Here is a 16164-nt window from a genome sequence, read left to right on the forward strand (position 1 = left end):
ACACATAAAACAAACAACCTCAATTCCTTCAGAACCCAGCCCACTCTGCTCCCTCTGGTACTAAGAACCGAATTGAGAATTCAGGCTGCTGTCTTCAAGGCCTTCACCAGGCTGTGGAGAGAGGATTGGGCCTTCGTAAGTTAAAACAACTACAAAATTCTCCTATCAAGATTCAGCATTTTGTTTTTGCTTTGTTTTTCTTGATGAAGTATTCCTGTTACTTGCTTGCTTAGTCATTCAGTCGTGTCCAACTCTGCAACTCCATGGACTGTGGCCCACCAGGCTCTCTGTCTGGGGAATTTTCCAGGCAAAAATATTGAAGTGGGTTGCCATTTCCTTCTCCAGGGGATCTTCCTGACCCAGGGATCTAACCCAAGTCTCCTGAGGCTCCTGAATTGCAGGCAGATTTTTTACCACTGAGCCATCGGGAAGCCCAAGCATTTTCCTAGTTGCTGTAAAATCTTGGTAGGTATCCAGAGTTCCAATAAAGCCAGTTCTGACAGGTTTGCCAGTTTATCTGCTGCTTTTGTGTACAGATAAGCTTTTGGTGCTCCTTACTCCACCACTTTTGCTGCCGTCCCTCCTAGTCTGTTTACACGTATTGTAATTATTGATGTGGTTGGATTTCTGTCTAGAGATTTTATTATTTATTTTCTGTTTTCCCTCCCTCTGTTCCCTTTATCCTGAGTACGTCTGGATTGCTTGAACATCTTTTTAAGCATTCCAGTTAAATCCATTTGTTGTGTTTTTAACTACCTCTCTCTTTTTTCAGTGGTTACTCTAAGGATTACAAGATACGTATTTCCTTTTTAGGCTTGCTTAGGATAGACATTTTTACCATTTTAAACAGAATGTAAAAACTAACCATCATATAGCTTCCTTTACTCTCCCTTCTTTCTGTTGTAGTTTTCTTACATATTGCATATACATACCTTGAACATACCATCAGAAAATGTCACAATTTTTGTTTTAAATATAAATTTTTTAAAAAGAACTCAAGAGCAAAAGAGTAGAATGTTAAATTAACCCATATTTTACCATTCTGTTGTTCTTCCTTCATTCCTGATACTCCAAGTACACTTTTGGTACTATTTCCCTTCTATCTGAAAAAATTTTGCAAATTATTTTAGAATAGGTCTGCAGTCAAGGAATTCTTTCAGATTTCCTTCATCTGAAAATTTCACCTTCACTCTTTTTTATTGAATACAGAATTGTATCTAATTCTAGTTGATGTTCTTTTCCTCTTGTACTTTAAAGATGTGATCTCTTCATTCTGGTTTCCACAATAAGATATTTTCTTCCGGCAGATATATGTCTATGTGTGTATGCATATACATATACCAAAATATATACATATTTTAAAGTATTTACACACAAATATATAACGTATAACACTGAGGATGGTGACTGCAGCCATGAAATTAAAAGATGCTTGCTCCTTGGAAGAAAAGTTATGACAAACCTAGACGGCATATTAAAAAGCAGAGACATTACTTTGCCAACAAAGGTCTGTATAGTCAAAGCTATGGTTTTTCCAGTAGCCATGTATGGATGTGAGAGTTGGACCTTAAAGAAGGCTGAGCACCAAAGAACTGATGCTTTTGATCTGTGGTGTTGGAAAATTCTTGAGAGTCCCTTGGACATCAAGGAGATCAAACCAGTCAATCCTAAATATTCATTGGAAGGACTGATGCTGAAGCTGAAACTCCAACACTTTGGCCACCTGATGTGAAGAGCCGACTTAGACCCTGATGCTGGGAAAGATTGAGGGCGGGAGGAGAAGGGGATGACAGAGGATGAGATCCTTGGATGGCATCACCGACTCAATGGACATGAGTTTGAGCAAGTACTGGGAGATGGTGAAGGACAGGGAAACCTGGCATGCTGCAGTGCATGGGGTCGCAAAGAGTTGGACACAACTGAATGACTGAACAATAGTGAAAAACACACATACACATATATGTGGTGTTATGTATTCTTAAGTTTTCAACAGTTTCATGAATTTCTTGGTTTACCCTTTTTGGAACTTGCTGAGATGTTTGAATCCAAATGTTTATGTCATTTGTCATATTTTGGAAGTTTTCAGTCATTATTTTTGCCTTTATTGCACTCTTTCTCCTCTCTTTATGAAACTCCAATGATAGACTTTCTGGGACTTTGAGGCTCTTTTCATTTTTTAAAAAAGTCTTTTTCTCACTGTTACCCAAATTGGATAATTTGTACTGGTCTACCTTCAAGTTTACTTACTGACTTCTCTGTCATTGCTATTCTGCTCTTGAGCTTATCTAGTGAGTATTTGATTTTGGCTCATATTTTTAAGTTCTAAAATTTTAGTTTCTCTATTTATCTTTTATTTATTTGTTAAGACTTTCATTCATTTCAGGAGTGTTAGCCTTTACCTTTTGGAGCATTTTCATTATAGCAGTTTAAAGGCTTTGTCACTTAACTTTAATATCTCCCTGTTGGCCTCTTTTGGTCATATTTTACCATGCAAGTCGAAGTTTTCCTGGATCTTTCTATGCCAAATAATTTTAAATCCTGGACATTTGAATTTTATGAGATTCCGGGTCCTATTCGAATACTATGGAGAACGTTGACATGTCTGTTTTAGCAGGCAATTGACTACTGGGCTTGAGACACCAATCCTGAGTAGCCTTCTGGGGATTGTGGTTTCAAGGCAAGTTCCCTTTTCAAAACCTTTCCGGTGCTGTTTAGATTTGTGCCGTACGTGCACCCTCTAGTGGTAATTCTGAGAACAGGCGGTGGTTCAGTTCAGTCCTCCAGTCTTGGGTGTGCTGATGGGGATTGAATCCATGCACGCTCATCTTGGGGGTGAGAGCACAGTTCATACACAATTTTATGGAATTAATTTCCCAAGGGCCTTCTCCACAATTTCCTTGGTACTCTGGGGCTCCCTGGGGCTCCTCGTTTTGGTTCTCCTTTTGGTTCTTTAGTTGCTTCGCTTTGTTGTGTACTTCCTACAACTGTGCCCTCACCCAGGGCTAAGTGGCAAAAGGACGAAGAAAAGAGAAACCGAGCGAGTGAAACAGGAGAGCGGTTAGATTTGTCCCAATCTCCTGATACACCTGCAATCGGAGTGAAAGTGTCTCTTCCTTAAGAATTTTAGGTGCCTTAACGCCTCAGATGTCACTGTAGCAGGAGTATTAGGGGGCTGGGGCATGAAGAGCAGAGAAAAAATTTTAAAGGGGTGTTTCTTCACTCACTCTGAACATTAGGAGTTCCTTTCCCATTCTTCAAACCAGAACTAGAAGGGTTCTCCTAGAGTTTTCACCCTCTACGGCCCAGTTGCCCACTTTCACCTGAAAGTTCCAGGCTGCTTTGAGTCTGGCCAGGGAATGTTGTTGTTTAGTTGCTCATTCGTGTCCGACTCTGCAACCCCATGGACTGTAGCCTGCCGGGTTCCTCTGTCCGTGGTATCTTCCAGGCAAGAATACTGGAGTGAGTTGCCATTTCCTTCTCCAGGGGATCTTCCCGACCCAGGAATCCAACCTGCCATCTGCTGCATTGGCTGGCAGATTCTTTAGCACTGAACCACCTGGGGAGCCCAGCCAGGAAATACTGGAGGGAAAACAGGAAACTCATCCCCAGTTCAACGGTACTCCAAATTCTGTTTTCCTTCCCCAGTTCACCCGCTATTGATGTTTACTCTTTTTTCTTACAACTTTTTAAATGATTTTTTTTTTTTAATGTGGACCATTTTTAAAGTCTTTATTGACTTTGTTACAATACTGCTTGTCTTTCGTGTTTTGGCTTTTTGGCCCCAAGGCATGTGGGATCTCAGCTTCCCCGAGCAGGGGTCAAACCCACAGCCCCTGCCCTGGAAGGTGAAGTCTTAACCTCTGGACAGCCAGGGACGTCCCTGATATTTACTCTTGAAAGTCTTTCATGCATTCAGTCCAGGTTTTAATGTTGAATTTACAGGGAGAGACAGGGAGGAGAATGTTTACTCCATGTTACCTAGTTCATTCCTTTTTTCTGCCAAGTGGTATTTCACTGTATAGATATCCTACTATCTTTTCATCAATTCTCTTATTAATGGTCATTTTTGTTGTTTCCAATTTCTGGCTTTTACAAAGTAAGCAGCAATAAGCATTCATGTACAAGTCTTCATGGACACATACTTTCATTTATTTTGCATACATACCTAGGAATGGAAAGCTTAGGTTATATGGTAAGTGTACATTTAACTTTTTAGGAAAATGCCAAAACGTTTTCCAAAGTAGTTGTATCATTTTACATTCCCGTCAGTAGCTTAAGAGCATTCCATTTGTTCCATATCATTGCTCAGACTTGGTATAGTCTTTTGCTGTGTGGTGGTATTTCACTGTGGTCTTCGTTTGCATGTTTCTTTTACCAAAGAAGATGGAAAACAGCCATTCAAATCTGACCATTAAAAAAATGTGCTGTCTTCTTCTTACTGAGTTTTAAACATTCTTTGCTTAAACTTATATTCTACATATAAGTCCTTTATCAGACATGGTTTGCAAATACTTTCTCCCATTCTGCAGCCACTGTGTTTTGTGTAGCTCTGTTTGGCCTTCCCTCCATACTCTGCCTGGATCCACCCCCTGTTCTGTCCACTGATACCACCACCACTCTTTTTCGTCTCTCCTGGATCATCCTCCTACCCTGGCCTCCCCCATGGTCTTCTTGCTTCACACTTGCAGAAGGACTGGGATTGGACCACAGTCCAATCTGCAAACAGCAGTCACTGAGCATTTAAAAATGCACACTGAATCATTTCTCCTCTATGCATAACATTATACAAAGGCTCTCTGTTCCCTTGGCATAATGCTAAAGCCCTAAATGCCCCACGCTATCGGACCCTTGCCTATTTTACTGGATGCTTTTTCTATCATTCTCCCCTTGACCGCCATGCTGGAGTCACAAGAATCTTTTTCCTTAAACACACTGAGTTTGTTTTCTTCCCAAGACCTTTGCACCAGCTATTCCTTCTGCTTGGGGTGCTCTTCACCCTGTTTTGCACATTGCTGCCCCTTCTGTCATTTAGAAAGTTAAAATATTACCCCTTTAGAGAGATATTCTTTGAACACAAAATCTAAAGTTGCTACCTCCACACTGTCTTGACTTCATGCTATTTTATTTCTCTGCAGAATAGTTACCACAGTGTGACACTTTCCTTGTTATTTCCTGTCTTCACTAGAATATGTTTCATGGGAATAGGGACTTCATCTCATTCATTTCGATATCCCTAGTGTCTAGAGCCATGCTTGGCACATAGTACAGGCTCAATAAATTCTTGTTGACTGTCTGTGCCCATAGCACCTACCTCTGTGCCTGTCACCTGGCTAGAAAGCAAATGTTTGCTGTCTGAATTTGTCAAGTAATCCATCCCCATGGCACCAATGATCAAAAAGCATCCCTGGGCTAGAAGAGGGAGAGAAAAGACACATATTTAGGAAAATGACAAGAGAAAAATTGCAGAGAAGCTTGAGAGAAAATCAGTTTCTCTAGACGTGTGTGGGGAGTTTTATGACAGAGTTGTCATATCACTGGATTTGGTATGGGCTCCCACCCTAGGGAGACCTCTACGTTGGTTGCTGGTGCTATTAGGCCCGCACATAATGCACATGAGGTAATGGCGCAGTTTGTAAGCACAGCCCAAAGGTCTGCATGAGGCGTGCTTGTCAAAGGAAATTAGACCCTTTTGACCTAATCCACTGTTCACTCTGCTCCTCTACTTCCTGGAGTCTGCACGGTAATTTTCCCACTCCACAACCCTCAGCACGGTGGGTGAGCTCCCCCATGAATGGGAATAGCTCACTGCTCCCATGGTCCCCACTCTCTCTCAAGCCATTTGGCACCAGTCCTCTTGGCTGAGCCATGAAATTAAAAATCGCTTGCTCCTTGGAAGAAAGGCTCTGACAAACCTAGACAGCGTATTAAAAAGCAGAGACATTACTTTGCTGATAAAGGTCCATCTAGTCAAAGCTATGGTTTTTCCAGGAGCCATGTACAGATGTGACAATTGGACCATAAAGAGGGCTAAGCGTTGAAGAGCTGATGCTTTTGAATTGTGATGCTGGAGAAGACTCTTGACAGTCCCTTGGACTGCAAGGAGATTACACCAGTTCATCCTAAGGAAAATCATCCCTGAATATTCATTGGAAGGAACGATGCTGAAGCTCTAGCTCCAATACTTTGGCCACCTGATGTGAAGAGCTAACTCACTGGAAAAGACCCTGATGCTGGGAAAGACAGAGCAGGAGAAGAAGGGGATGACAGAAGATGAGATGGTTGGATGGCATCACCAACTCAATGGACATGAGTCTGAGCAAATTCTGGAAGATACTGATGGACAGGGAAGTCTGGCGTGGTGCAGATCATGGGGTCGCAAGGAGTCTGACATGACTTAGTGACTGAACGACAACAATGAACAACTGCTGGGTGAGGTGGCACCCAGTGTGCATAGGCAGTTTTAGCACACAGCTCTTCTCTCCAAGGACCCTCCTTTAGGCCTCATCTCTCCCTGAGAACCTGGTAGGTGAGTGCTCTGAAGAGTCTCTGCGCGGAGCTCACATCGAGCCGCTGAACCAAGATGGCTGCCAAGGCCACGCCTGGGCCATGGCGAGGAGCTGCTCTGCCGAGCACTAGGCCCTCTCTAGGGCGCAGTCCCGAAGGGGGCAGCAGACACCCTGTCTCGGCCTGGGAAACAAGTTTCCTGGGGGGCGGAGTGGGGGCAAGACTGCTGCCTGGGCTCCAAGGAGCCAGGCGAGGCCTCGGGTTTCACGCTAACCGAGACTCACAATGTAAACAAACTCCCAGAAGCTTCTTATCTGAGGTGGGGACTCCAGATGCCAGGGTCATGGGAGGGCACAACTCATCGGGGAAATTCACCTTCTGGGGAAGTGGCTGCCCAAGGTATGGCCTTAACTGTGGGCTTCCTGGCTCAGAGATGGGGGAAGGAGGTGGCCCCTGTGGGGTCCTCTCGCCTCTCTGTCCGCTAGGCATCTCACTGCACTCCAAATCGGTCCCTGTGTCCCAGGCACTGGCCTGGGGCTCAGGAGGGAAGTGAGTCCAGATAAGGTTTGAATCTGAGAAGCCAGACAGCTGCTCATGGACTCTGTGACCGGTCCTTGTCTCCATTCTCAGCCAGGATTGGACAGTTGGGCAGGAATTCTGTCTGGGGATGACTCTTCCTCTTTTTAGAGTGCCTAGGGCACTGTCTGTCCCCTCCCAGGCCTAACCCTTGGCCCTCGGTCCCAAGACAAATCACTCTAGGGATCAGAGGGGTTGCTCTGGGAGAACCTGATGGGGTTCCTGAGCCCACCTGAAGAGATGTGTGCTCAGCCTAGGATGTAGGCCTTCTTGGGCTATGACCCCAGGGGAGAAGACAGGGTCCTCGTTCTCTTGCCTCCCCCAGAAGTCACCTTAGAAAACCCCATCTCTTCCTTTTCTTGGAGTCAGCTAAAGGCTACTGACAAGGAAACATGGTGCTCTGTTTACCAGGTGGCACCTGCCTATCTACCTCAGCCAAAGTCCACCCTCAATTCCTGCTCCCACCCTCTGAGTCAGCACTGTCTCTGCACCCTTTTTTCTTCCCTAGACTCCAAGAAGGGTGCTATCCAGCAGGGGGCGCTGCAGTCACGGGGTCAGAGCTTCCAGAGGGCTGGGGCTTGTGAGTAGAACTCGAATCCCCTGGGAACACAGGTGGCCCTGGGGGTGGACTCTGGTCCTGCTAGACAGCAGAGGGAAGATGAATTTATAGACACACCCCATCCAGCAGTGGGGCACCCTTATCCAGCCTTCCTGGCCTGTTGTACCCACACACCCAGTGTCCAAAGGGCAGGGCCAAACAGTGCTGGTATGTTGTTTCAGGTTCTGGCTGTAATCACCAGTGACCTGGGTATTCCTGGGACAATGTGTGAATTTTAATCACCTGTCCTACACTTTAGCTCAATGCCCTCAGCTCCCCAGACTCACAACCTGAGATCAAAGCAATGGCCCCTTAGGCAAAGTGGGGAATCTCCCTACATTTCTCCCAGAATGGGGAACCTTGGGAAGGCCTGGGAAGGGTTCTACTCCAACCCATCTCACATCCGGGCCATCCACGGATACTGCTGTTAACTAAGCTCACTTCTCTCCATCCCCCGTGGCCAGAGCCCCAGTCCATGTGGAGTGACCCGAGCTGCCTCCTATCCATTGCCCTGCCTTGGTTTGCAGCAGGGTCCCAGACAAGGGCAATGCAAGTCGGGGCCTGCGGTATGACATTCAAGGGGAGGCACTCACTCTCATGGTCAAGCAAGAACAGGGTTGCGCGAGCGTCTCCTCCACAGAGAGATTTCTGAAGCACAGATCAGACTCTCAGTTTCACCCCGCAGAGCCAGGATCAAGTCCATACTTCTGAGGAGCACTCAAGCCTCTTCACGGTATGGCTCCTGTGGGCTGGTCCAGCCTTAATTCCTGGAGCAGCCATACAAGGCCACAAGGCCACACCACAAGCAGGATCTGTCCTGCACTTGGGAGCCTCCAGGCTTTTGCTTGGGCTGTGCCTACAACCTAAACACGTTCTCCCACGGCTGACTCATCACCCTTCAAGGCCCTTGAATGCCAGTTCCTCAGAGTGGCTGCCTGTGAACTCTGGCTGAGATAAGTCACTTCTGTCCCCACGTCCCAGCATCTCTGCTCCTTCGCCTCATACTCCAGGTACGATATACATCTGTCATTCTGCAATCAAGTGCACTTACTAATTGCCTGCTGTTTGCAAGGAATGAGCTGGGTGTCAGGGAGGGGGCTCTGAGGGTAATAACCCCATCTTTTGTCCCCAGAGAGCTTATATCCAGGGTAGCTGGTGGCAGGTGGGGACCGTGCCGACTCACTTCGAAGTGCCTCTGCATGGCTGGTACAGGCATGGGCCTGAGAAACATTCCATGCCCATCAGATGCCCCTATGTCTTCAGGCTTCTAGAGTCACCACTCAACTAGCAACAAAGAATACATGTGTGCTCCAGCCCATGAGGCTGTGGGAAGTCTTTTCCAACATTCTTGAGGGTTTTTGAGGAAAGGAGACTAATTTTTGTTTCCTGGCAGTGGCAAGTCACCAGGGGCCTCCTGGCTAAGAGCTCCTTCTCCCAGCAAACCCTGGTCCATTTTACCCCAAATGTGGACTGAGTCCTCTGAAATACTCCCAGAGCAGCAATCTAGGAGTTAGCTATCACAGTGGCTATCCAACCTGGTGACATGATCATTGCAGTCTCTCACTTGCCAAGCTGGAGGGCAGTCAGTCGTGCTTTCTCCGGACTATCCAGGCAGGTGGGTCTCTGCTGACCCTTCACCCCTCCTGCCTGTCAGTCAGTCAGTCAAGAGAGACTTTCTTGATACTCACTCATGCAGAGAAAGGACTGGAACCTCTCACATTGAGCTGAGGTTCTATCTAAATTGAGGCCTTTGTGGACCTACCTTCCAGGAGAGGAAGAGAAACCCTACCTGATGTTAACAGCCCCTTCCCCTTGTTACGTGGCTGGCTGGCCGATGTCACTGGACACCCAGTCTCTCTGCATGATTAGGAGCGGACACAATGTGAAGACAACTGGAAAGGGAGCAGAGATCCCCTTGGAATGACAGACCCACACAGAAATGACCACAGTGATGCTCAGGAAAGCCATGTCCCTCCCTTCTTCTTTACCACTGGGGGCATACTGCTGAGACAATCCGAATCCATCATCCATCCATCCATGCCCATCCATGCCACACCTCGCTCATAGGGTATCTGCTGCGTTCAGGCAAGGCTGGATCCTGGGGTTACAGCAGTGAACAGGACAGAGCACCTGCTGGGCCAACCCCCTTTTCTCCTGTCTCTTGCCCTGTTTTCCTTCTGTGAACATTCCTATAACTCAGCAGTTGCTGAATACAAGCTACAAAGACATACTCCTGTTGCTGTTTTCTAGCTTAAGCTACATCTACTGTTTCCAAAAGGAGACTGCAAATGAAGTCCGACATAGACACTCGAAGACCAGGTCCTTCACCAAGTCCACTTTAAGGGAGAGGATCAGGGATCGGGGTTGAGTTCTCTGCCTCAGAGAGACTGTTTGGTCTAGGCAGAGGACCAGCAACGGTGGGTCCAGACTTGGGCCACAAGAGAAGGAGGAGACAAGACCTTATTTGGTCTGGAGCCTCACTAAACTGCTGCCATGGTCTCCGGACACCTTAGGGGCACCCCCTCAATGTCTTAACCCTTCTTTCCATGGCAGCCCCTGGAGTTGGGATTCCCAGGCTGAGTCACCAGGGTCACTAGGGACTGTGTTCATAGCACAAGACCCACTCTTGCAGCATTTGGAGTTTCCCTGGCCCTCTCCCAGGCCAGCCACCCTTCTCCTGAGCCTGGGCCAGAGGAAACCAATGCTGGACTGGACAAGGAATGCTTGAGGGTCTGTCTGCCCCTCCACTGGCTAGCTGGGTGCCTCAGAGTGGCCACTGGTACTCACTGTTCCACCCTCAGCTTCTCTGGACTCAGGGAGCTCTACTTGTTTGATTTGTCTTTCCAAGAGCCATGTTCTCAAGGCTATAAGCAAGGAGATCTTTATGTGGGAGCTCCAAAGCAAGGATTTAGGAAATATGTGTGCGCAGCCCACCTTAACCACAGGCATGACTTTGGTCTGAAGAGGTCAGGGTAGGGTGCTAGACTCTGCCGCACAATCCCAAACTCCCAGCCTCACTGGCTCAGATGCAGGCCCAACCCCCAATTATCCCAGGCCTGAGCTGCAAGCCCTGGAGAGGGAAGGAAGTGACCGACCCCCACAGCAACATTCCTCTGTGATGACGACAGTGTGCTCACTGCCCAGCCACCCCATCTGGAGGGCAGTTCTCTGGAAGTCACAGGGGACTCCCTCCCAAGGAGGCTGAGGCCTCTCTTACAGAGTGGGACTTCCTTCAGCTGGGGCATCAGCTTGACCTGACCAGGCTAGGGGGCAAGAACAGCTGGGGGCCCCGAGGGAGCAGCTCCCCTGGGAGCAGCTCAGAAGGCCACAGGGGCCACCCTAAATGCCTCTAACTCATTCCATTTCTTCATCCATTCAATAAGCACTCACCCGATATCCTCCTTGTGTTAGCCCCATCAGAGGCTCTCAGGACCCAGCAGGCTGGACTAGGCAGGCAGGGCCACACCCTCAAGGGGCTCCAAGACAGGTGGGAGGAATCCTCTAGCACATACACACAAAGGATAATTTCAGCAATGGTAAGTGCTATGAAGACAATGATAAGAGTTATGAAGACAACACAACAAGCCAGTGTTACAGTTGGGGACCTCGGCCCTTTGAGGGGGGCCTCCACAGTCCTGACAGTCCGGTCTTCTCATGCAAGTGTAGCCCCTGCATCCACACCGCACCACGCTCCCTTAGGAACGAACGCCGCCCGGGAGGAGGCTGGGGGCAGGTGCATGCAGGTGGGGCTTTTCCAAGGCCGGTTTTCCCCGTTTCCCGCTGGAACTTCCAGAGGGCCACGGACCCGCGACACTGGACACCCGCCCGTCCCCCTCCTCCTCCTGCATCCGCAGCTCGCGAGCCTCTGCGCTCCCGGCGAGGTTCCCGGAAACTCCTCGATTTCCCTGTCGCCGCCGCGTTTGCAAGAAACCGAAACCCAGGCCCCGCCCCCCGCGCCAGCCGGGAGCTGGCAACTGGGGCCTGCGCCCGGGGCTGGGTCTGAACTGGGCGGCCGGAGCGGCCCCTCCCGGACCGACGGAGCCGAGATGGAGGTGGGAGGCCCTTCTGAGTGCCAGGGCTGCGCTCGGCGCCCACCCCCTGCAGGTGTCGTCCCCAGCGGCTCAGCACCGCCCGCGGGAAAGCTGCAGTTCTAACCCGATCGTTCAGGTTGCATCCGATGGCGGAGTGCCCAGCGAGGGCGGGGGGCAGCCAAGACAGCTCCCCTGCAACAATGTAGAGGTGGGCGCCATTTGTGTGCGCCTACTGTGCGTCCGCCAAACCAGGGGAGGGGCGCAGGGGGGATAAGAAGGAAGGGCAGGGGCGTTTACAAAGAGCCCTGTACTCCGACTCTGCACCCCTTCATCGTGGGGGGGGGGGGGGGGGGGCACAGAGCAGTTTGGCAACTTGCCCCAGATCACACAGCCTGTAGCTGCGAAGCTGGCTGCAAACCTGTGGCCCGCAGCGGGAGGCTGGGCGAAGAAGGAGGAAGTGCCCCGGCCGGCTGCCGGCAGGTGAGCTGCCTGGCACGGGCGGGGCAGCCAGCTGCGGAGGGGGAGGGGCGGTCCCAGGCCGCCACCCGGGCCGCGAGGACTGGAGGCTTTGCTTTTCTCCTTCCCTCCCTCCCTTTCCAGGAAGCCGGCCAGCCCAGAGCCGGCCGCTCACCCCAACTCACCCCCAGCCTGGGCCGAGCAGGAATGTGGAAGTTGGCCGGAAGAGCTCGCGCCCCCTCCCCTCCAAAAACACACCCATCTCAGTCCCCGGGAAGCGTGAACTTGGGTCACCTAGGGCGAGGGGCTCCAGACCAGGACTCGATTACCCAGGACGAAGTAGGGGTGCTGTTACCCCCAGCAAGGCCAAGAAGCCTGCCAGGGGCGCTGGCCGTAGTGCAAGACCCATTGGCGGGGGTGGGGTGGGAGTAGGAAGGGTGGAGGAGGGTGCAGGTCCCATCCAGCCCCACTCCGGGTCACGGCCACTGAGCCTGGCCACAGAGCTTCAGCCCCGCCTCGGGGCCCCTTGGGGTGGTTGGAGAGCCGAGGCTGCTTTTCCTCCCAACGCAGTGTTTATAAGAAATGAAACTGCAGAGGGCATCAGCGGCAGCCCACACTGACACCCAGCTCCCGCTCCGGGGTTCCGGTCCCGGAGCGCTGGAGCAATCCTCGGCCCACTCTTATATCGCCAGACCCCTAGTGCTTTCCCAGTCAGCTGCAGCCTCCCACTCTGCGTTTAGTATTTTTATAACAGCACAACGTGTATTCTGCTGTGTCATACACCATTTTTGCCTGAGTTGTGAGAGGGGAGGGGCTAGTCTTGTGCCTGAGCACATCTCCAGGGCCAAACCTGGAAGTGACCCAGAGCAGGAGTGCCATTCATATTTGTTGAATGAATTAAAAAACGACTTTCTTCATCTCCAATTAGGCTCATTTCAGCTAGGGTGATGATGCCTAGATTCTAACTTAAAGCTTTGGGTTGCTTTTATATTATTTTATGCCCGACTTTGTGTTCTGCGCTTCATAGTTTAGGACTGCCCTGCTTCCAAGTTGCTGTGAAAATAAATGATGGTTGGGATGGACTTTTAGCATCAAAGATAGCCCTCTCTCTGGACCTGGGGGGTGAAATGCCTGCTGGGTTTCATCTGCTTTGGGGACTGTGGCCTCTTCTCTGCGTGGCAGGCCCTACAGGGGCCCAGGGCTGCACTACTCTCAAAAACCTAGTTAAAGCCTTGCTGGGTCCTGTACTTCAGGATTAACTGGAACCCACCCTGGGTGGTGAACACTGAGAGCCTCTGAGAGCCTGAGAGAGGGGACTGGGGGCATGATTTGGTTCATCGAGGAAAAGGTTTCCAGATAGCTGATCTTGCCCTCAGCAGCCTGATTGCAGAGGTGGTTCTGCCAGCCAGTCAGCCTCATCTGCCAGCCCAGAAAACTCCAGACCCTAGTACAGAACAGCTGCAATAAATGTATCCTTACTGAGTGACAGTATAGATGGAAGGTATCCTTGAGTGAGACCCTGCTCTGGAGCTAACTCCAGCTGCAGTGTGAGGAACCCTGCAGAAAACCCTCGGGTCTCTTGCAGAAAAACCAGACTTTGGGACTTCCCTGGTGGTCCAGTGGTTAAGACTTTGTGCTTCCACTGCAGGGGGCATGGGTTTGATCCCTGGGAACTAAGATCTTGCATAATGTTCAGCTGGTAAAAAAAAAACAAAAAACAAATGCAGACTTTGTTCCACAGAGAATCACCACCCAGAAGGTGATAAGTAGAAGAGAAAAGACAATATGAAAGTTGAGGGCTAGGGGGTTTTGAGGAGGGGAAGGATTTCTGGTTGGCTGCTTTGGAGATGCTTCATAGAAGACCAGGCATTTGCTCTGGGCCTTAAAACAGAGACTAAAATTGAAGTGGGGGGAGTGGGGGGCGGGCAGCAGGTAAGGTGAGTGATGCAAGTATCCTAGGAAGTCAGGGATGAGGAGCAAATGGAAAGAGCAAAGACAGGGGAAAAATACAAAGTGTGTTTAGAAAATGGAAATACAGTGAAAGGTTCATGCATTACTGTGAGTACATGTCATTTGAGTAATGTCTTACACTTGAGAAAGGAATTTGATAGTCTATATAATTTCTTTCATCTTTGTAACAATCAGGACAGATGCGCAGAGAGTACTTCTATTTTACAGATGAGAAAACTGAGACCCAGAGAAGGACAGTAACTTGCCTGAGGTCACACGGAAAAGTGGCAAAAAGCACAAGATGCAGCTTCACAACTCAAATTCTGTGTTATCTTTCCGTGGCCCTATAGTCCAAGGGTAGGGGAGTTGTGGGACAGAAGGTTGGAATGGGACCCTTGGGACCAGAGTCAGCAGTGAATTGAATGTGGGGCTAAAGAGTCTAAGGGAACTCAAATCTTCTGTGTGTACCCTAAATGTTAGGGAGATCATCAAAGTTACAGAAATAATTCTAGTGCAGAGGTGCCTGGAGGGCAGGCCAGATAGAGAGGCACTCCCAGGGGGAGGCTGTGGCAACAACAGTCTGATCCTCAAATGTGAAAGCAGGACTTGATGTAGGGAAGAAAAACCCAGAGGACCAGGTGAGGCCAAGGGGGGAGGAGGATGGGAAAGACTTCACCAGAGAGGGAGCTGGGACCAGGAAGAAATGTGCTGGGGACAGTGTGGAAAGGGGAGGCCAAGAGTTGTTTGCTGTGTGTGGAATCTGTGGTTAGGTTTGTAGGGGAGCAGCCAGAAGGCAGCCACAGCATGGTTTTGGAGGTCACCTGCCCAAAGGGGATGGCTGGAAGTACGAAGAGTATTTTGAGTCAGAAATGTGGAAAGGCCAGCCCCGAATTACTGACAGAAACCTAAAAAGGACAAAATGCGTCTGTCCAGCTTCACAAGGAATGTGTGATACATTTTAGAATGGGATTCATCAAGAACAGTTACATAAAAATGTGAGATGCTTAAACAGGGGTTAGCTTTATTTCACTGATTTGAAGTATAGCACCCCCAATCATAATAAGCATCAAGAGTATGTAAGAATCCCTAAAGTTAAAAATTAAAAAAAAAAAAAAAGGCAAAGAACACTTCAAAAATGTAAAATGACAATTTCACTGGTAAATACTAACACTGGGGAATTTCTCCTTAGCAAAAAAATGATTGGTGTGTGCAAAGATTTAGCTACACTGTGCTGTCTGTATTATGAAAAAATGGAAATAACCTAAATGTCCTACAATAGGGGATTAATTGGGTAAATTTTTATTTATCCTTATGGTGGAATAATATATACCCATTATAAATGATATTGCAGAAGTACATTTCTTGACACAGAAAGATACTCATTAGAGATGTATACATACAGATGATTATCTATGAATTAAAATTCTTATTTTAAAGCACACTTTACTCTCTCCTGTTGCCTTCCCAAGGTCAATGTCTCAGATGACATCAAATGCAAACTTCACTTCCCTAATCTCACTCTGCATTTTCCAGCAGATATGTCAGGTTCCTAGGGGTAGGACAAGCACCCATTTGCTGCACAGAAAACAGACTTAGCAACTCAGGAGCCACTTGTTTTCTTCTCTTCTTGCTTGAAAGGTGTTGGTTTCTGTAGTGCATTCCCACTCCCTCCTGTCATTTAAAGCACCCCAACCCTTCTCCCCCTTCCAGGGCCTCAGCACCTTGCGTTTGCTTAACACCCAGGTAGTCTCATTCTTCACAGTGTCTCCTGTCTCTCTGCCTCTCAGTTCTCCCAGCCATCAGTATCTGGCAGACAGCTCTGACCCATTCCTATTGGTTTCCTGGGAACCAAGTGTGGCCTTAGTCACAGCATCAGATTCTGGTGTACCAGAATTGGGTTAACCCATCCATTTCCTCTGTGGGAGGAAAGCTACAGTGTGACTGACAGGTGGAATGGTGCATCCACATGTCTATTTATAGCCTGAAACATTGCAACGGGGTGCTGCTATGGAGGGAGAGCTGGGGTGACCGGAATGATACAACCAACCT

At 48.8% G+C, this 16164-nt stretch overlaps 2 protein-coding genes across 2 annotated transcripts in view; one reads left to right on the forward strand and one right to left on the reverse strand.

Moving 5' to 3' along the window:
- RAD50 (RAD50 double strand break repair protein) overlaps positions 1 to 16164 on the reverse strand; it is a 248484-nt gene that overhangs the window by 152223 nt on the left and 80097 nt on the right. The window lies entirely within an intron of this gene.
- On the forward strand, positions 11233 to 12631 carry LOC122700732. The gene is made up of 3 exons (XM_043913799.1): positions 11233 to 11407; positions 11472 to 11917; positions 12310 to 12631. Exons 1-3 carry the CDS (start codon positions 11233 to 11235, stop codon positions 12595 to 12597), a joined length of 909 nt encoding a protein of 302 aa, XP_043769734.1. The 3' UTR covers positions 12598 to 12631.

Source organism: Cervus elaphus, chromosome 9 (genome assembly GCF_910594005.1).
Source record: "Cervus elaphus chromosome 9, mCerEla1.1, whole genome shotgun sequence".
NCBI classification, from domain to species: Eukaryota; Metazoa; Chordata; class Mammalia; order Artiodactyla; family Cervidae; genus Cervus; species Cervus elaphus.

What these genes read in the sequence shown, in the direction of transcription:
- LOC122700732 (XM_043913799.1), top strand. Translation starts at nt 11,233, where the DNA reads ATGATAAGAGTTATGAAGACAACACAACAAGCCAGTGTTACAGTTGGG. An exon ending in CGCCCGGGAGGAGGCTGGGG is followed by an intron (nt 11,408 to 11,471) that starts GCAGGTGCATGC and finishes TGGAACTTCCAG; the next exon opens with AGGGCCACGGACCCGCGACA. An exon ending in TCCCCTGCAACAATGTAGAG is followed by an intron (nt 11,918 to 12,309) that starts GTGGGCGCCATT and finishes CTCCCTTTCCAG; the next exon opens with GAAGCCGGCCAGCCCAGAGC.